The sequence below is a fragment of the Triturus cristatus genome, chromosome 9 (assembly GCF_964204655.1).
Source record: "Triturus cristatus chromosome 9, aTriCri1.1, whole genome shotgun sequence".
NCBI classification, from domain to species: Eukaryota; Metazoa; Chordata; class Amphibia; order Caudata; family Salamandridae; genus Triturus; species Triturus cristatus.
This window is the reverse complement of record NC_140592.1, coordinates 1,220,853,927-1,220,875,152: the sequence shown is the minus strand read 5'-3', so window position 1 is coordinate 1,220,875,152 and position 21,226 is coordinate 1,220,853,927. Positions and strand designations below refer to the sequence as shown.

At 41.8% G+C, this 21,226-nt stretch overlaps 1 protein-coding gene across 2 annotated transcripts in view; it reads right to left on the bottom strand.

Moving 5' to 3' along the window:
• Positions 1-21,226, bottom strand: part of LOC146799658 (uncharacterized) — a 71,425-nt gene that overhangs the window by 6,543 nt on the left and 43,656 nt on the right. For both annotated transcript variants that reach the window (XM_085627293.1, XM_085627292.1), the window contains exons 6-8: positions 18,045-18,204; positions 16,560-16,656; positions 3,020-3,130 (exon numbers count right to left, since the gene is read on the bottom strand). In XM_085627293.1, coding sequence (XP_085483419.1) covers positions 3,020-3,130; positions 16,560-16,656; positions 18,045-18,204 — 368 coding nt within the window. The remainder of the gene's footprint in view (positions 1-3,019; positions 3,131-16,559; positions 16,657-18,044; positions 18,205-21,226) is intronic.

The following is a 21,226-nucleotide window of genomic DNA, read 5'->3' as shown; positions in this document are numbered from 1 at the left end:
GATGGGTAGCAGGTTTTCTTGAACCAATACTTTTTTTATTTTATCAAGATTAATGACACATGAGATTTTATACATTTTAATATTTTTAGTGTAAGTTCTTTTGCGTAAAATGACCTTCTTGATGTCCTGGTGTGTAACCCAAGTTATTCATGTGTTTTTAAAGTCAACTGACTAAAATACAACTATTTTTCACTAAGTGACTGATTTGAAATTGAGTAAGATGGAAGGGAAGTAATTCAGGAGTGGTTCAATGAGTCTGTCTTGACTAAAAGTGAGATGGGGGGGAAGTCTCACTCCTTCAACTATTTTGTTGGAGTCTTGGGGAGTAGATGGAGAATATTTGCCTTCAACGTTTTGGACTAGTACAGATGTGTAGCTCCAGAGTTGCAATGACTGCCAGACATGCCTAGGTTAATATAAGAGCTTAAAAGGCAATCCTGCAAGCCTTTAATGTTCTTTAGAGTATTTGTGAGCTAAAACCTGGCTGCAGGTAACGTGAGCACTGTACGTAGAACGGAGAACACAGAGAAATGGGATACGCAGGGTACACCTATAGAGGTTTACACACTTCCATGATCATGCTATAGTTGGCAGATTTACAATTCAGTAGTTCAGCATAATGTATGCATAAAGGTTATAATGTGTTCCACAGGTACACGATTTTCAACTCTGTTATCAGTTAATTAGTGTTCCTGGATCAATAAAATGGAGAGTATGGGCAGGTTACAGATGCCAAGCAGGCATCTACTGAGAAGAGGCCATAATAGGTAGAGGAAGAATTAGCATTAGTGAAACACAGATGTTTTAGATCCATGCGTGAAGTATTGAGAAAGTGGTTGTGCAGCATTACAATTACTGTTCTTTCCAAGTTGGTAAGGTAGCTTTAAGACACGGAAGAGAGCAGCTGGGTTATAGATGACTGCACTGCCTAGACATGTCACTCAGTAGTAGTAAGGGTATTGCCCACCTCAGATGGCCAGCTGCCAAATGACCATAGATTGAATTTACATTCACAAGGGTATGAGAGGCAATACGTTGTAGGTTGTTTTACAGTATATATACAAAGTACAAATAATTAGAGAGTCCACGCTGAAACTTGTATTGTTAGGCGGTCTTTAATCTTGAGATGCTCAGAGTTCAATACAGCCAACGCGTTTCGCCCAAGCATGGGCTTCTTCAGGGCAAGGTAAGAAAGCCAATAAAGTGTTTATGAGCATGTAAGGTATAAATGTAGAAACTCGAATATTCGTGCAAATGAGGATCTCAGAGTGTTTACTCTGATGATCCTGGGCAAATGAGGGCACTGGGTGATGGCTCTAGTTAAGCTAATCCCTGGTAGGGCGATTTCTGGTACAGTGAAGAAGGTCCTATAGTGGGGAGCCTTCAGTGCCTTACATGCCCATAAACGCTTTATTGGCTTTCTTACCTTGCCCTGAAGAAGCCCATGCTTGGGCGAAACGCGTTGTGTGTATTGAACTCTGAGCATCTCAAGATTAAAGACCGCCTAAGAATACAAGCTTCAGCGTGGACTCTCTAATTATTTGTACTTTGTATAAATACTGTAAATACTCTCATACCCTTGTGTTGGTAAGGTAGCTCTATATGCTGTGTCGGGGCTTCATAAGTGTCACTATAGGTTTTTATTTTGATACAAGATGTCTAGGGAAACAAGTGGAGATTTATGAGGATTACATTTTCCATTTGTTGCAGGGTGTAGAGCCATCTTCCAAATGCTGTTTCTGCCGTAAACCTGGAAGGGCACAAGAGCTTGAACAGTGGTCTAAAACTAGTTGGGAGTTGGGGGTAAGAATCACGAGGGCTTGGGAGGCTCAGAGGGTATCTTCGTCACATGTGGCTTAAAAAAGAGGTCGGAGTCTTAAATTGAAGATGCGGGTATACAGGGGAAACTAGTGCAATTCACTTAGTATTGGGGTGATGAAATCAAACTTCCACTGGCCTGATGCTTCATTGAAAAAGAATGCCTCTTCTGTAAATCATACTCTCTGTACACCAGCATATCTATATTGACATATAGAGCTATGAACTACTAAGACTAGATAGCGACTACCAATCCTACAGGAAAATGAAGACATTATTTCTGATAAAGTGTCTCACCACATTAGATGTAGAAGGTCACTGAAGCATTCTGTGACACTATAACAGTGCAATGCTCCAGATTGATTATCTTTGCCACAGTGTGAAACTCAAATTAGATTTGCCAATATTGTTATGAAGTTAGTTTGGAGCAGAGCACTCTATTTCTCATAGTCTGGTCTCTTACACTCCAAAACATTCCCACAGTCTTTTCCTCTGATGTCTCCTACTTAAAATATACTTTAGTGTGGTACCTTCCTTCGTGAGGCGCAGGCTGCCACATTTGGAACTGAATTGTATGATAATATTCAATATTGGTACATTTGTGAATAGACTTGCTTTAGGTTATTGAAAGGCAATTGAAAGTTTAGTGCTTAGCCAGGAGCATATCAAACATGGGGTGCTGCACTCAGACCATTGTAGAGGTGGGGTAAAAGAGAGTGAGAGACGAGATAGACGGAAAGAAATAGGGGAGAAAGTAAAGAGTAGCGATAGAGACGAGAGACAGAGAAAGAGATGGAACTTGAGGCCAAATTAGAGAAACTGCATGTGAAAGGAGGATAGCTAGGAACACGCTACTGGGCCAGCACATTCTGGACTTGCTTTTCACATTCCAAATAGGTACAATTTGATGCACAAGTGATGTCTCAGAACCTGACCTCAGGTACGTAGCCCCTTCACCACCACCTGAAGTAAAAATAAGTTAGTGTTTATATAATTGGCAGCATACCATTTTGAACTGATTAATGGATGGAATATAAAATGCTCAAATATTTTACCGGCTAAGGCCTGCACTGTATGTATAACCCCAAATAAAATTAAGTAACAAAGCAATAATGTGGTAGGGTGTGAGTGAAAAAAAATCCCCATGGGCAAGATCATAACAAATTAGAAAAATAACACTGCATGAGAAGTAATAACATACCATGGCACAGTTCTTGAGCACAGCAACAAAATCAAGTACTTTCTTTCTTTCCTCATAAGAGTCAGGACCACTTATACCCGATTCTTTCTTGTACAGCCATTGGTTTATTGCCTTGAAAGAAATGTAATAAATATGTTATGAAACACAGCAATAAGGAACACCGACCAGCACAGAGAAGTAGAGAAATCAAATAATATGTAGCTATTGTGCGTTTATAGCGTCTTAATCATGTCTAGATGCTGAACGGCCTTACCAAGTTACAGAAATGGGTTACTCAAACAACTACTCGGAAAAATATGAAGCTATTGGAAGTGTTCTAAATTTGGTATGTGAAGCTTATAGCCTGTGGGGTTAATTGTTCCATTTCATATAACGTGGCAGACCAGTTGATGCTGGCAATAATCCTCCAATTTCTAGAAGAAACACTAAGGGCCTGATTTAGATCTCGGTGGACGGGTTACTCCGTCACAGCGGTGATGGATATCCAGTCTGCCAAAATATAAATACCATTATAACCAATGGGATTTATATTTTGGTGGGCGGGATAACCGTCACCATTGTGATGGAGTAATTCGTCCACCGAGATCTAACTCAGGCCCTAAACATGAAGAAATATCCCCTGGCTAAAATTATTTCACGTTTCGGCTAATATGGTGGAGAAAATTCAGCCAGTGGATTCTACTCCGCATTTGGAGTTTCCTTCAGAAACTGGAGATTTTTCATCTCCCTTTAATCTCTGAGTTCATAGGTCTGGTGATCGCGAGGCTGGTTACTGACAAATGAAAGGTTGTTGTGCTGACAGACTCCAGAATCAGTTTTTGCAGCTATGCAAGTACGATGCTGGTAACCTAGTGGTGGATCAGTGTAAATAATTTTGTCCTGTACTCTACCTTAAGCCAGCCTAGTAAACACCTCTCATGAGACACCTGATCACTCTTCTCTAATATCTTATAGTCCCACTCAAGCATTTTGGGCAATTTGCAATTGTTTAATCCTGCTACTTAGAAATCGTAGCTAAAGGGAATATCTCGCTATGTTTTCCCAAATAAGTAGTCAAAACATTCCAGAAGGCACTCTATCCTCTGTTATAGGGCACATACGGCAGTATTTGAGACACATAAATTCTCTGCATTTAAGATTTTCTTTCTCTCCTAATATACCCAAGAGCATTTAAAAAACAATTCGACTGGCTTGCAACTTGGCTACATTTACCAAAACCTTTGTTGTGAGCAGTACAAGATGCCAGAAATGACGGCTGTATTAAGATGCTATCTTCACGGATGTCAGTTTTATTATATTGTCACAAATGCTCACTTGCACACTCTGCATTACTGTGAACTATACGGATTGTACTGTACATCAATTGTCTAGTGTCCTCACGAAGTTAGATATACAACTATACTTAGGAGATGAGAAGCACTGTAAACAAAATATGGCAAAACATTAAAAATCTTATTACCTAAACCTGTATTTGGTGTAGACTGAGAAATACCTGTCCATGCCAGATCTTTCAGTTATCTGTGTTCTTTACCTCGGGCAAGTTGATAGATGGATATTAAATGGAGAGAATTATGACCGGCGAGCAGTTCTGGACTTCATGATAAATCTGTGGCAGTAGCTTGATTTAGTTTTAACTTTGATGTGTGTTGCTTCTTTGGATGTGGTCATCACTATGAGTGTTACACCTAGAGATCAGCATTAGAAAGGGAGGGGGTACTTGTTTAAATGAGTAAGTAACTGCTTACAATTGGTATTCTAGTGTAGTGAATGCAGTGCTTCCTGCCACATTTGATTAGTTGTTTCATTGGGAAAACAAAAGGGAGATAGTCCCCTGGTTCCATGCACAAGATTCCCTGTAACAGAGCCCGCCCTAGGCGAAGGACATTGCCAGAATGCCTGGCTCCACTGAAGTCGTTCTGTACGTTGGGGACTGTGTGATCTGAGAATGTTAAAATTAAAAAATGTGTTTTCAACTTGAGAAATTTTGATTGCTGCGTCTGTGGTGCAATTTTCTTTTATCTAAGCATGTACTTCCATTTTATGTCGTAAATATATTTTTCGTTTTAAATTATTGACTACTTATTTTCAACATTTGATTTTAGAACAAACACTACTTACTATTTAAATCTATAGAATACAAAATATTTCAAACAAGTAAAATTAAACAATACAATTCAAAAAGATGCCTTTTTTGAGAACATTCCATTTCAAACTAACCTGCATATGCAAAGCTTTATATTGAACATGTGGTACTGCAAAGAACGTAAAAGGTAACCCGTATGTGGTTGTACTAACTCAACCTCACATCTTACATATCCAGATTTGCAAAGAAAGTCTGTGCGCCTTAAAGAGGGTAAGGAAATTCACAATTTACTTTATGTCTAAACCAACCACATTCACAAATAATTTGTCAGTGAGGGCTGACATGAGGTCACATGTAGATTGAAAGTCCCAGCAATTAATGTTGAGCAAGTGTTTGTTGATGGATATAAGATATGGTGTAGGTACTTACTAGGAATGCAACATCATATCCTAAAGGTCTAGAACAGCCATTCTTAACCTTTTGACTTCTGAGGGCCCCCTACTGAATCATTAAAGGAATATGAGGACCCCGTGGGTCATCATTGGAAGCCAGGAACTCCCCAGTCTAAGATTTCTATGATTCGACCTCAAAACAATGCACAAAAATATAGAACAATTCTACATCAACCAGATTCTCAAATATTGAATTATTTTTTTATTCACAATAAAATAGTTTTTTAGATGTTTAATTTTGCTTCTTTACTTTGTGTATACTCTATTAATTTTTATTTATTAATTTTATATTATTTGCGTGGGCGGGCATGCTGCAGAAACTGATATCTTCAGTCACAGAAGGGAACTCGGATGAAGGCCCAGATAGCAGTTCACGGCATGGGTGGACAAGTTGGCCCCCTGTCCTATGAGTATTCATTATCATTGAGATGGGGATGTGAGTTGGGAACCCTTTGGGAGGAGGCGCGGAACTGGGAACGTATTGTGTTTGTATTGGGTCAGGCGCACATATTGTATTTCTTGACATTCTGCTTGCCGATCTGCACTCTTATTATTATTTGATTTTGTAAAAACAGTCAAGGACCCCTTGAGTAGGACTCGTGGGCCCCCAGGGGTCCTTGGATCACAGGTTAAGAGCCATACTAGTCTAGAAGCAGTAAGGCCATCAACTCTGAGTGCCTTGGAATTTCAGATTAATCAAAGCTACTGACCTAACTGGGATATCCGAATGTTGTGTTCATTTCACACATTAAATACTAACACCATCTGGATTGCGCAGGAACTTTTTCGCCAGGTATAAGCTGGCAGAATATGTTCTCAGACACCAGGGAATTATTTGTGGAAATCAGTGTAGGAAGGCCAATTTTCCAGGTAATTCCACTTTCCATAGTTGATCATTCAGAATTCCAAGGCAATTTAGCATCCTGAAATTGACGATCCCCGAGGTATCTGTAATTTCAAGTGTGAAATTACTGTATCAAAACTTTGTAAATTGCAGCCAGTTTTCCCCCTTTCTTTATCTTGCCAAACCACCCCAAAAAATATTGTTGGTGATGGAGGGAGAGGTTGAAGGGGTGCACATAAAACAGAGTTGTGAATCATGGTTCACGCTGTCTTGGTTACAATATGCAGGGTATATTTTGTTCTATTGAAGGTGCCCATGTGCTGCATATTCAGAATAGATGAAGTATTGAATAGCTTAGTTGTGCTCTAACCTTGTTGGATTATCTTCTAATATTAACTTAAGAGTCAATGGTGTTACCTAACAACCCTGCCTGACCCTAAAGAAAGTAACATTTCCTAACTCACCTGCACTGATCAAGCCAATCCAAGGACTGGTGCATCTCCAACTTGCCAGCCTATCTTCCCAGTCCCCATCACCTTTTTATATGACCACAGCACTGTTGGCAGCAGGAAGGTCATCCATCCAGTTCTGAAGCCACTTAGGAGCACTACATATTCGCCTTGTAAGACCTGGACAGCATCCTCCTGTAAGTGGGGTACCCAGCAACACTCCATTTGAGAGAAGAGGTAATTCAGCGGAGCCAATTCGAGGTTTACCATCGCTAACCATGGGATGCCCCTCAACTCATAGGACCATAGGACATCAGATATGACTGAGACTTTCTGGAGCTCAGCGGGACGGCAGGATCCTTCATGTAATTTGGGCTTCCTAGACTCACCACAGGTCCACATGCCCTAAAAAGCAAGACCACTTGCATAAAACGCAAGCTGCTGTATTTGTTTAAAAAACGAATAAGTCTTCCTTTATAGCCTACATTTCAACTGCTTCTCTCCTTCTCAGTTACCGCAACATCTTTCAGCTCTTATCAGTAACAGATTGACATTGCAGATCAACCCCTGCAGATACAAATCAAATTGTGATTCCACTCGATGTGCTTCCCTGGTTAGGAAATTCATTTTTGTCTGCACAAGACGCATCTACTGTAATCAGAGTAGCAATGTGCATAATCACAACTAACCCCTGGGTTCTCATCCTGGCATTCTTATTAACTCTCTGCTCTAACTCTTATTCTTCAGGCTTTAAATCAAGATGTGGTTACCAAAAACCTCAATACACCCACACCCAGTTACCCGAGCTAGCAAAAAGAGACTTTGGTGTAATTTATAAACAACCTAGGTCCTTCATCATGAAAACTAAATTTAAATAAATTGCAATTCCTCTCTGAACAAACCGTTGACTGCAGAATTCTCCATAAAATGTATGCTAATTAAAGCTTGTTGTGCCCAGGCACACTCCCATGAGATTCTGGACCTCTTGTTCACCACGGAAAACCAGTCTCATGCCAACATGCTAAACATTATTTGACATACTGATCCCAGAAAACCACACTCTCATCCACAATTTCCAATGCAAATACAGGAGAAGCATCTATCCTCCAAAGGAACAGCTAGTCCTGCTTATCGTTTCCCTTCCTCTCTCCTTGCTAGATATCCCTTGTAGTACCAAGCTCAAAAACAACATACTGATTCCACAGTGTCACAATTTATTTTATCTCTAAACCAACCACATTCACAATTAATTGGCAGCGATGGTTTGATGGATATAAGATATGGTCTAATAACTTACTAGGAATGCTACATCATATCCTAAAGGTCTAGAACAGCAGTTGTTAACCTTCTGACTTCTGAGGGCCCCCTACTGAATCATTAAAGAAATACGGGGACCCCCGTGGGTCATTATTGGAAGCCAGGGACCCCACAGTCTAGTATTTCTATGATTAGAACCTCAAAACAATGCACAAAAATATAGAAACAAGTATACATCAAACACATTCTCAAATATTGAATTTTTTTTAAAATTTACAATCAAATATAGAATAAGTTTTTAGATGTTCAATCTTGTATCTTTACCTCCCATCAAGTCATGATCCCCGACTTCCTCACGAACATCAATGACCTGGCCACTACCTTGCGTTGACAATAGTATATAAAAAGAATTTCTAATGGACAATAACATATCTTGGAACATTATTTTTCTTTTAAACTCTCCACAAAACTAAAAAGAATAAGCGAACTATATGGCTCAACCCCCAACTAAGCAACAGATTTTCAACCACTCACCTCATAAAAGTTGAGGTCTGAATCAAATTTGACTAGACAAACCACCTTGCAATGCCATTTCACATGATCATTCTGCGCCCATTGAGCAGAGGCCAACTGAAACCAGCAAAGAGAATAAAACTGGATTCTAAAATATATATAACTAGGAGCCAAGTCTCTGAGGGGACAAATGCATTTTGACATAATCATCTACTTACAGCTCCACAGACGATCTAAAAAATGACTACAATCAAGCACAGCTTCACAGAAGGTTTCTCAAATTATTACAATACAAGTCACCAGTGATCACTCTACACAATCAACAGACTAGCTACCCAAAAACTAATATCAAGCAGAAAAGGCACTCTCTGAGCCATGGGACAAAAAACAAACAAACTTCTTAAACAGTAGTAAAAAAGAAATGCGAAAACTTGAGAAAAAAACTGGATACAATTACAAACGTCTGACTTTGATGTATCCCACTGGAACTGAATTACATATAATCCAGATAAAAGACTCCCTGAACTGGCGCAGAACTCTTTTGAGAACAAACACTGCACAAATCCCATCTCTGCAAATAAAACGTTTAGCTCAACATCAATGGCTAAGAACAGAGCCAACCTCTTTTCAGAAAACATACTAATAGTACACACTGAAATCAACAAAATACCTCTCCCTCACCAATTGTTCCCAAAGGAAATATTCCTGGGTGGTCAAAATTTAAGCCAATCAACATGGCCACGCTGATAAAGATAATGAGCAACACAACCAGCACCTTACACAGCCAATCAATGACAGCAAACCCAATAAAAGTGTGTGTCAGAGGATCACACATCTGATTTTTAAAACTATCTTCTCCTTAGTGTTTTCTTCTCTAATAGCTGGAAAGTTCATACTGATGCTTAAGAAAGCAAAGGCTGATACCCCTACAATCTTCATAGCCTTAGGCTACAACCTTGGAAAAACTGTGGAAAAAGATGTCTCATTAGAACTTCAAACCCACATCACGAACAATAACTTAAATCCATCCCAATCTGGACTCTGCCCCATCTGTGTACAAAGCAAAAGACACACAATTGGTGGACAGAATGCAGAACAAATCAAAACATGCACCCCCAGTGAAGAGGTCTGGGTTAAATCCATCATTCTTTTGCTCACAGTGCAGGGTCAAGACTGATTTGCATATGGCTGGGTCCAAACTGGAACGGCATGGTGAGCAAAAAAACGAAGGATTTAGGCCCAGATCTCTGTACTGGGGTGAATGTATGACATTGTTCTGCATTCTGTCCATCAATTGTTCTTTTTCCATCTGTGTACAAAAACAACAACCCCGCAGGTCCTGGATGACCCGAAGCGCACTAGATAATAAATAGGCATGGTCGCTGGTACTTCTTGCCTTATCAGCAGCATCTGATACCACTTACCACAATACATTACTCATAATATTCAACACTATCAGGGGCATAGATGGCACTGTTCTAAAATGATTCCAATCTTTCATCGCAGACAGAATCCAATTTGTAAAATTTGACCGCTTTACCTTAAAGAGACAGATGCTAAAATGTTGCGTACCACACGGATCAATTATGTCCCGTCTTCTATTCAAAGTATATTTGGAACGTACAAGCCCGCTGTTAAACACAGAAGTGATAAGAATATACCACTATATAGATGATAGCAAACTACACATCAACGTTTCCAATCCAACAGACACTGAGACCCTAAAAATATTCTTAGAAAATCTTTCAATCTGGAGGGACATATTCAGTCTTAAACTTAAAAGAGGCAATTTCAATGATGTCAAAATAGGTCTCCAAACTCCTGCAGGCTTAATCAAACAAAGGATCATTCTGGAAAGCATATTGTTGGTAATTTTTGGGCAAAACAGGAATAAATATAACTGTTTATTTAACTCCACACTTGATGATCTCTTTAACCAAAAACTCCTGTGTTTCTAATGCTCCACACACTGAAAACACCCACTGCAGTCTAAGATTAGCTCTTAAGCCTTAAGGCTTTACTCTGAATATGGTCTCTACAGCAAAGTCTCTAGGTTGCACTTTCATTCAAAATATCACCGTATCAGAGCACATCATTGAAGTGGCAAAAAAGCCAAATTGCAATTGCATATCTCTCACATCTAGATGGTGGTCAGAGGCGGAGCTATCATTGGTCCAGCAGGTTCAGCGGTACAGGGGTCCAGGGATGTGGAGTCCATTTCAATAAGTGGCTTTTTTCATTATCAAACTAAGTGACAGGGGGCCCAGTTCCTTGCTTGCACTAACTAGGGCTTCTAGCACTTGTGCTCCGCCACTGATGAGGGTTACATACTGCCAAAATAATGCACTGGCACCACCCAGATCCATTCTAAACACACCAGCACAACTGGTCAAAGGGGGAAAGAACTCGGATCACATCACTCCCATATTGAGAGATCTCCATAAGCTTCTTCTAGAAGAATCCAATTTAAGGTGGAATAATCACCTTCAAAATCCTCCACTTTGGCCATCCCAACTACCTTAAAAAGAAACTAGCACTCACTTGATGAGAAAGAAGAATAAGAAACACATGTGGACTAATACTGGAGAGCCCCAAATTCAGAAACACAAAAACTCTGAACCCAGGAACCATGTCTTCTTATGTCTAATCCCCCTCCAATGGAACACCCTTTCTGAAATGAATCAAGGAACCATGCCACCATGCCTTCTGGTGTCAGGATCCCATAAATTGGAACCCCCTTCCTGATAAGCACCAAGTCCCCATGCCTTTTTGTTTCTGGTTCCCATATGTTGAAACACCCTTACCGATAAGAGCCAAGGAACCATGCCTTCTCATCTGTAGATCCCATATGTTGGAACACTCTTGCGGAAAAGAATCATGCACCATGCCGTCTAGTGTCTGGTTCCCATAAGTTGGAACACCCTTCCTGATAAGAACCAAGGAACCATGCCTTCTCGTGTCTGGTTCCCATACATTAGAACACCCTTCCTGATAAGAACCAAGGAACCATTCCTTCTCGTGTCTAATCCCCATACTTTTGAGCGCCCTTCCTGATAGGAACCATGCCTTCTTGTGTTTGGTTCTGATATGTTAAAGCACCCTTCCTGATAAGAACCAAGGACCTATGCCTACTTGTGTCTGGTACCCGTGAGTTGCAGCACCCTTTCCTGATTAGAAACAAGTAACCATGCATTCTAGTGTCTGGTTCCCATACTTTGGAACACCCTTCCTGATAAGAACCAAGGAACCATGCCTTCTTGTGTCTGGTTCCCATATTTTGGAGACCCGTCCCAATACGAACCAAGGAACCATGCCTTCTCATGTCTGGTTCCCATATTTTGGAGCACCCTTCCCAATAAGAACAAAAGAACCATGCCTTCTCGTGTCTGGTTACCATATGTTGGAACACCCTTACTGAGAAGAACCAAAGAACCATGCCTTCTCGTGTTTGGTTTCCATAAAAGACCCAAAGAACCATGCCTTTTTGTGTTTGGTTCCCATATGTTGGAGCACCCTTCCTGATAAGAGCCAAGGAAGAATGCCTTCTTGTGTGGTTCCCCTATGTTGGAACACCATTCCTGGTAAGACCCAAAGAACTATGCCTCCTCACGTCTAGTTCCCATACATTGGAGTACCCTTCTTGATAGGAACCAAGGAACCATGCCTTCCTGTGTTTGGTTCCGATATGCTAAAGAACCCTTCCTGATAAAACCAAGGAACTATGCCTTCTTGTGTCCGGTTCCCATAAGTTGGAGCACCCTTTCCTGATGAGAACCAGGTAACCAGGCCTTCTAGTGTTTGGTTGCCATGCGTTGGTACACCCTTCCTGAAAAGAACCAAGAACCATGCCTTCGTGTATCTGGCTCCAATACATTGGAACACCCTTCCCAATCAGACAAACCAAGGAACCATACCTTCTCGTGTCTGGTTCCCATATTTTGGAACACCCGTCTTGATAGGAACAAAGGAAGCATGCCTTTTCGTGTTTGGGACCCATACGTTGGAACACCATTCCTGATAAGAACAGTTTGCAGGAAGTATAACAATCACACCAAGAACAAAAAATCCACGTTTTTCCGCTCCGCGCTGGACAGTGCAAAAAATAGACCCAGAGAGCTCTATAACATCATCAGGCAACAAACCTCCAAGCCCGCTACATCCTCAATACAGGCGTCCAAAGAACTTTGCAACAACTTCGACAACTTCTTTAATGACAAGATCACCAAGATCGAACTCTCACTGGACACCATGTCCCTCTACTAAATCCTGGTTAAACTCCCGTCTCATACAGGAAACTGAGATAATCAATCTTATCTCCACCTCCAAACCCTCATCTCATGTCCTAGACCCTATTCCCCCCAACTGACCAAATAGCTGAAGCGCTCCCTAGCACCTCTCTGGTGCACGATCATAAATAGCTCCATGAAAAAAGGAGTTGTTCCAGACTGCCTTAAAGTGGGACAAGTCACGCCTCTGCTGAAAAAAACCCGGCCTGGAAATAAAGGATTTGAATAACTTTAGACCTGTCTCTAACCTTCCTCTTCTGTCCAAAATGCTAGAAAGATGCATGCTCCAACAACTAACCCAACACTTGGATAACATCAAACTCCTTGACTTCCATCAGTCTGGCTTCAAACAAGGCTGCAGCACCGAAACCGCGATCCTCAACATCATTGATGATATCCACAAACCACTAGACTCGGACCAATGCTGCCTCCTCATTCTCCTAGACCTATCGGCAGCATTCGACACAGTAGACCACAAACTTCTCATTAGGGCCCTCCAAGAATGAGACAGACTTGGTGAGGGGGTCCTCCAATGGTTCTCTTCCTTCCGACACAATCGCACCCAAAGAATCAAAATCAAAAACTTTGCATCTGACCTTCATCCAGTCAACAAGGGAGTCCCTCAAAGTTCAGTGCTCTCCCTGCAGCTTTTCAACATTTACATGGAACCCCTCACCAAACTACTCAAAAAAGCCAACATCCGCTTCCATCTTTATGCAGACGATACTCAGATCTACTTGAAAACCGCCTCCATCAGAGACATTCAAAGACTCAATGACGTACTGAGAGATGTTCAACACTGGCGGTCATGTAATCACCTTAAACTAAACCCCGACAAAACTGAAATACTCCTTATCTCGAACAAAGAGGAGAACCCCCAAATTGCTGAATGGCTAAAAGCTGTTGATGCGCTGAATAGGAACTTCACCCTGGCCGACTCCGTCAAATCACTAGGCATCACGCTAGACCGGAAACTGGACATGACCTTACACATCAAGAACTCAGCCAAGAGCGCTTTCTTTAACCTAACACTACTGAACAAAATAAAACCTTTCATTCCGCCCAACGATCTCAAACAGGCCACCCAAGCATTGGTGTTGTCAAGACTGGTCTATGGGAATGCAGTCCTCTCAGGAATAGCAAAATCACATCTTGCTCCCCTCAAAACAACGCTCAATGGGGCAGCCAGAATGGTCACCGGGATCAAGAAATTCGATCACATTTCTCCTGCATTCAGAGAACTGAAGTGGCTCCCAGTCGAAATGCGGGCTAGCTTCAGAACAGCATGCCTCACACACAAAGCCCTGCACACCGGGAAACCAGAATATTTGGCGGCCAAACTCAAAAAAGCCGGGCAGGCCAGGAACTTCAGAAGCTCAAACTCCCTTCTACTCATCCCGCTGAAAACATAAAACTGCAGCACGATCCTTCGCCGGGAGCGCGCCCAAAATCTAGAACTCTATTCCCCCTCACATCAGAACTATTTCCTCTTTTGTAAAATTCAGAAGTCAACTCAAAATCCTGTTCCTTGACCACTCCGTAGTGAACCGATAGGAGCAGTCGGAGCGGGGAAGCAGACACCTCTCACAGCTTTGACTCTATATCCGCAAGACCTCGAACCAGAACTTCCGCCATCGACCTGCACTGTTATTGTTTTATGTGATTCTCTGCACTGTATCTGATGTAAAGCGCTCCGATACCCTTGGGTCAGGCCAGCACTATATAAAACTTCATAAATAAAAAATAAATAAATAAGAACGAAGGAACTATGCCTTCTTGTGTTTGGCTCCCATACGTTGGAACACCCTTCCCAATCAGACGAACCATGGAACCATGCCTTCTTGAGTCTGGTTCCCATACATTGGAGCACCCCTCCTGATAAGACCCAAGGAACCATGCCCTCTTGTGTTTGGTTCCCGTATGATCAAAGGAATTCCTACTGCACTCTGAGGAAACGTAAAAATCTTCCTATTCCAGTCTTACCAATAAAACTATACTAAATCCTCTATAAACTGTTAGCAGAGACGGTCATCGATAATAATCCATAAACTGTCTCATTGTTTTCCATGTACAGTATAAACCACTCTACCGCCATGGGGCCAAATTCGTGCTATACAAATGAGCTTAATAAAACAAAAAATGCGAACAAATACCTTTTATTGAGCCTATCGAGATGAGGTGGGCACTTGTTACAGGGGCAACAGGTCACAAACTGTGCTTTGAGTTTTGGTACAGAGAAACTCTGGAGCCACATTTGGAAACACTGCAGGATGGCAGCAGAATCAAGGGATTCAGACCTGTACCTGGGGTGGGAGCAAGGAGCCAGGCCTGTGGTGAACACTAGATCTGATTGTTTACAGTAACCATTTGTAGAAAACCAAGGTCTTTGAGGAGCATCCATAGACAAACAGAGAACAAGAGGACTGTTCCATGACCATTAATAAACCTACTGTTAGTGATATGATATGGTTTAATATCACGTTGCAAAATGTCAGGGGGGTTAAGAGAGCACAGATGCGTAAGTAAGGAAGTACTTACAACGGGTTGGCTCCAAGTGCAAAATAGGGAAATGTCTTAGTAGTTCTCTTGTCACTCTAGTGTCACAATAAATTATTTCAAATTGGGTGACTCTCCTGCTGATGAGGAATATTGGTAGCCATCGAGGACAGCGGCTTTGCATCATCCTTAGAGGAAAATCAACTTTTGGAAGACCAAGTGAGACCCATTAGACATAAAGAAAGACCTATGCTGAAAGTCGGTCTTCAACGATGCAGTAGTTTGTCTTAATGTGGCCACGGCACACCCACGGGGCGTTATGCTTGTAATGAATGTCCATGTGGATCACTGCATTGACTGGAAGCTACAAGAGATGCCAACAGTACTTAGAGAGTAAGGTAACATTTGTCCAAGGATAACTGATTCAGCTTCATTAACAGAGAGAGAACTGTTAGGTTAGTCTTTATAAGGCCATTCAGATGATTTTCTGTTACATACGGACATTTTCAATTAGTCGACCAATGTATGGATGGAAACAAATAAAACAGCAGCGAAAAGCGATTATCAGGAGGAAATAAGACTAGCCATACATGCTTATAACATCCTTATATTATTAAATCATGAATAGTAAGGTGCACAAGCGAGGGTTGAGGTATCTATACACAAGTCAAACAATGCAGGTTAGTAGCAACGGATTTCTAAAAGAGAGTTCCACAAATAAACACAAGAAACGTGGGGCCACACCTTGCACATCATGAACGATTGAAGCAACTGATCGGCATTTATGTGCCCGGGACTGTGATTCTCAATCGCCTGCTAAGTTTACTAGTTGGTTCTATGTACAGGTTATACTTTCTCTTGAAACATAGTTACTAATAAGCTGGGAAATTTCCAACGTACACGTGATGCTCTTATACAACCGCAGTAGAAGATAAGTATGTACAAGAACACAAATTTTCCTTTCTTCTTAAATAAAGGGCACAATATAATTACTTTAAAACCAATAAAAACATCATGCAAAAAATACTAGCAACGGATTTCTATAGTAGCCCTGACTGTGCAATTCACTAGCCAGGTTTTTTAAATTGAGTACAGAGTGCAACACCTGGTCATCCAATTCTCATTACACTGGACTTTCAATATAAAAACACCACAATTACCTGCAATACGTGAAACCAGCAGACCAGAATGCCAGATGTTGGGTAGATTTTCTGAATGGCTCCAATATCTTTATCTTCTTTGTCTATCATAAATGCACTGGATAAGAAAATTGTTTCAGTACATGAGATATATAAATTGCATGAAAAGGGAAGTAAAACAAACCAGTCTCTTGCTAGCAAAATAGGAAAGAACATATAGGGAATTGGGTGTCCCCCCCTTCCCCCCTTGCTTGAAACCCACTGAAGTCTCCTTAAGCAGCTTAGAAAACACTGTTGTGTTAATACAGAGTACCAATCAGTGGGGCGATACCAATATCTATTGGCATCCAGCATGAAATACAGAGATGGGCTCAGCAAATCACATTGCTTACACTGCGGCGTTATTGTTGTCTGCATGCACTCGAAGTTACATGAAGGCCTGAGGAAGGGGCATGATGTGTCAACACAACATTTAAACAAATGTTAATGCCATCACCAGACAGCTGAAACGTAACTATTTTGAAACAATTTGTATTGGTTTTAATTAAAAATAATAATAAAATAACAACACTCAAAGATACATAAAATTGACAGGGTACATATCGTACAGCAATGATTACAGATTTGAACCCTGACATGAGACATTAAGCAAAGAAGAAAATTCAGGCTAATGATTTCATATTACTCAACACTGACACTATAGATTTCTGAAATCAAATCAAGCGAGATTGTGCTAATGGTTCTAATAACTCCAAACTTGATCCGATTTAAGTGGCAGCCTCAGCTTTTACACACATACATCACACACCAGACCATGCTTGTGTCCAGCCTCAAATCCAGAAGCAGCTTGTACCCCAGGCCCCATCACCACACCATGGCACTATCTCACCTCCTCACCATCACCAGGCCTCGATCCACCAGAAATGTTTGGTGTTTTAGCAGATGAAAACCTGACTTCTCAAACACTCCCATATCCTGAGACAGAAAGCCCCTGCTTGCCCGGAACCCCGTGTGCATAGCAGCAATTGCATCTGGCCTCGTTGTTTCAGTTGTGCGCCCCATCATCCTTCTCCACTCACTCATCTCTTTTCTGTCACCTTCTCTCGTTTCCATCTCTTGAGAAACATTCTTTCTCCTGTGGTTTATTAGTCACATCATCTCCCATCTCTTTCATTCACTGCTTTTAAACACCTTGCTCCACTTCCGCAATCTCCTCTTACATTCTTTTCTCTCTTCCCTCACATTCTCTCTTCTCCTGTCCTTCAGCTCTTGTAGCTGTCTTACCTATCCTCCTCTCTTGTGATCACCCTCTGTCACCTTTTCTACTCTTCCCTTTAGGCCCCAACATTTCCTCCGCTCAGCATTCCCTCAGTCAGCAAAATCTCAAATTGTAACTCAATTTAGGCCTGGGGAAGCCATGGGAAAGGATCTTCGTTGCTACTGGGTTGAATCATGTTACACTACTATGAAGAAAGACATGGACATGTAACCCTGCAGGAGACTTACTTTGGCAAGGTGTTGGGGCTGGCCATCTTCAGTTCATGAAGACATGCAGAAATGGAGTCCTCCGTATCTTCACTTGTAATAAATGTACATACTGGGACTCCATTTCCAAAATTATCGCTGACAATCAAGGCATAAATAGCAAATCCATCAGGAGCTTTACCTATCAAAGGAAAGGATTGTAAATGCGACATTGAAACGTACGTTATAGTGATCAATTAATGGTTGGACCCCTACACATAGCAATACACAAACTAAGCAAGAGAAAGGAAGAGACTGTGTAATATGAGATGCTAAATTTGACAATGGTCAAAAAATATGACAGACATCTGGAAGATTTATCTAAAAAAAAGACAAGACAATAGAATTTACAATTTTTTATAACTGGACCATGCAAACAAATGGCCTTTCGAGTAAAGGTGAACCATATGTTGGTGATTGGAAAGGCAGAAACGGCATTTCTAGCAACAATTATTTTAAAAACAATACTATATTTTTCTTAATTCTTTCTTTTAATTTTAGCTTTGTATGTACATGAATCATCAATGCTTCGTATTAGTAAAACTTTTCCACAAAGACCCATACTCACACTGCTCCAACGCAAATCCATTCAAAATTGTGTGACACAGATCACAGATGAATCTTTCCTGGTTGTGCCAACTGTCCTTCATGGAGGACTTCTTTTGTGATCAGTTGTCCCGAATTCCCTGGCTTCCAGACCTTCATTGACTGAATAAAACATTTGCCTGACTCCCTTAACCGACATGATGCAACACTTTCAGCCTCGGTGGCCAAACCCATGATTAGTCATGGCCACCCAAAAAAAATGAACATTGGGCCAGATGCCTCAAAGGGTTTTGCCCATTCTGTGTCTATGGGAAAATGTGTTCATGCATATGGTCCATAGTGTTACCGGAGTGCAAGTCTAATAGCCCATACCTTGCAGCCACTCATCACGATCTTTAACGTTCCGGGCCTCAGAATAATTTATAGAAAAAAAAATAGATTGGTCTCTGGTACTTACAGACACAAGCCTTAGGGTATGATTCAGATCCCTGCGGACGGGTCACTACGGTGACAGATATCCTGTCCACCGAAATATAAATCCCATTATATCCTATGGGATTTATATTTTGACGAACGGGATATCCGTCACTGTTGTGACGGAGTAACCCGTCCGCCAAAATCTTAATCAGGCCCAGAATGTTTCCAGCTAATCATGCTCAGCTACATATACGACCATCTGTACTGGCACCCCAACATGATGGTGGTCTTCGTGTTTGACCTGAACATGTGAAATACTGAAGGAGAATCTAAGCTGACGTGCGACATTATGGCTTGGCGATTGTTCCGCGCTCAAAATATCAGAATCACGTTGGGATTTTTTAAAGGGAAACTCTCACGTACCTACATTTATATTGCACATTTGTATCTTTTGTTGCTCCATTGATGTAATTAAGCTGAAAAGTGAGTTCAAAATATTTGCCTACAATTTTGTTTTCTTTTGATAAACAATTTTATTGATTTATCAGATACCAACAGTATAGTTGAACAATTACAATGACCACCAGAAATTGCACCCTCACTCCACCATAACCCAATGCTACTCACTGGTAATACACGGTAGAACATAGAAGAAAGTTAGTTGCCAGGTCTGTAGTAGTCCATCCATTTGTCCCATTTCCTGGAGTGCTTATGTAGGCAGCCTCTAGCAATGTTTATAGGTTTTTCTAGTCACATGCACCAATCCATGCCCCTACACCACTCGACGATAGTAAGCAGGGTGTCTGACCTCCATCTCCGAGCTATGTCACGAGTTGCCACCACCACTGCCAGTTCGATCATGGAGCAATCCCATGGTTGGCCCCGACTTCGTCGAGAACGCGCAGGAGTGCCTCTGTGGGTGTAAAAGTGCTAGGGGTCTCCAGTACCCACGTTAGGACAGCCATGATACGTTAAAACATGGTAAAAGTCCATGCTGGGGCAAGGACATCAGGAGTACTGTGGTGACGAGATCTTACTGGCTTGCCAAAGTCAGAGCGGAGTGAGGTAGGTAGTGTGGAGGTAGTTCAGTTGTAGGAGCTAAAGCCTTGCGGATATTGTTCGAGTCCGTGGGGCCTGTCGCGTCAGAGTCCAATCAGTATCATCGAGTTGCCCAATCCATCCCTCCCACTTTTGTTTCAGGAATTGGAAACTGTTGGCGGCATTTATCACTAGTGTGCAGTAGATTTGGGACACTCATTCATTTCCCAGTCTGCCCATCAATAACTTGGCCTCAAGATGGCTATGATCAGGGAGGGTGGAGATTTGAAATTGATATGGCTGTAGGGCATGCCACAATTGGAGGTACTTGTGAAATTGTATTGTTGTAAGGGCGTAGTGCGTCTGAACGTCATTTAAGGAGTCAATCGTACCACCCATACAGATGTCCCCGAGGGTCGAAATACAGGTCTTGTCCCATTTGGCAAAACCTTGTAATTGGGCAGTGTGCAGGAAGTGACCCCGCTCACCACAGCGTATCAGAGTTTTGCCCCAGCCCATAGCCTAGGACGCCTCCCTCTAGCTACGGAGGACCACCCTAGTAGCCTTGGGGAGATCGTTGGGGATTGGGTCACCATATAGGATCTCCAGCAGCCAGTCAAGCCCCAGGAGGGAGAGTTCATAACGATAGGACGGGACGTCCTACCTCCCCCAGTCATAAATAACCAGTAGCTGCATGGCTTTATAATAGAGCTGGATGTCTGTGCCAAACTCACACCTCCTATCATACACCGGCTTTCTCAGCCTGTTATGTGCAATGCGGGATGGGCCGCATGACTAGAAGAATGAGCGAAAAATGTACGTCAATTCCCGGAACTATCGGTCTGAGATGTGGAGCCAGAAGACGTAGAGATACCTGGGAGTACTACCATTTTAACTATGGTGATCTTCCTGAGAGTCACCAGCGGTAGCGCCTCCCAGCGTTGGAGGTCTGTTATCACTATCCAGGTCAGAGAGGCAAGATTGAGGTCCAGGTCTCAGGGGGTCCCTGGCAATGTGGATCCCCAGGTACTTGAAACTAGAGGTGCAAATAGGCATAGGTGGTTTCCAAGTTCCATCCCCGCCTCCCTCAGTCAGCGGCACCAGCACGGAAAGAGCATCCCCTGATTGAAATGTCACAGGGGACAGGACCTCCACCCCCTCAG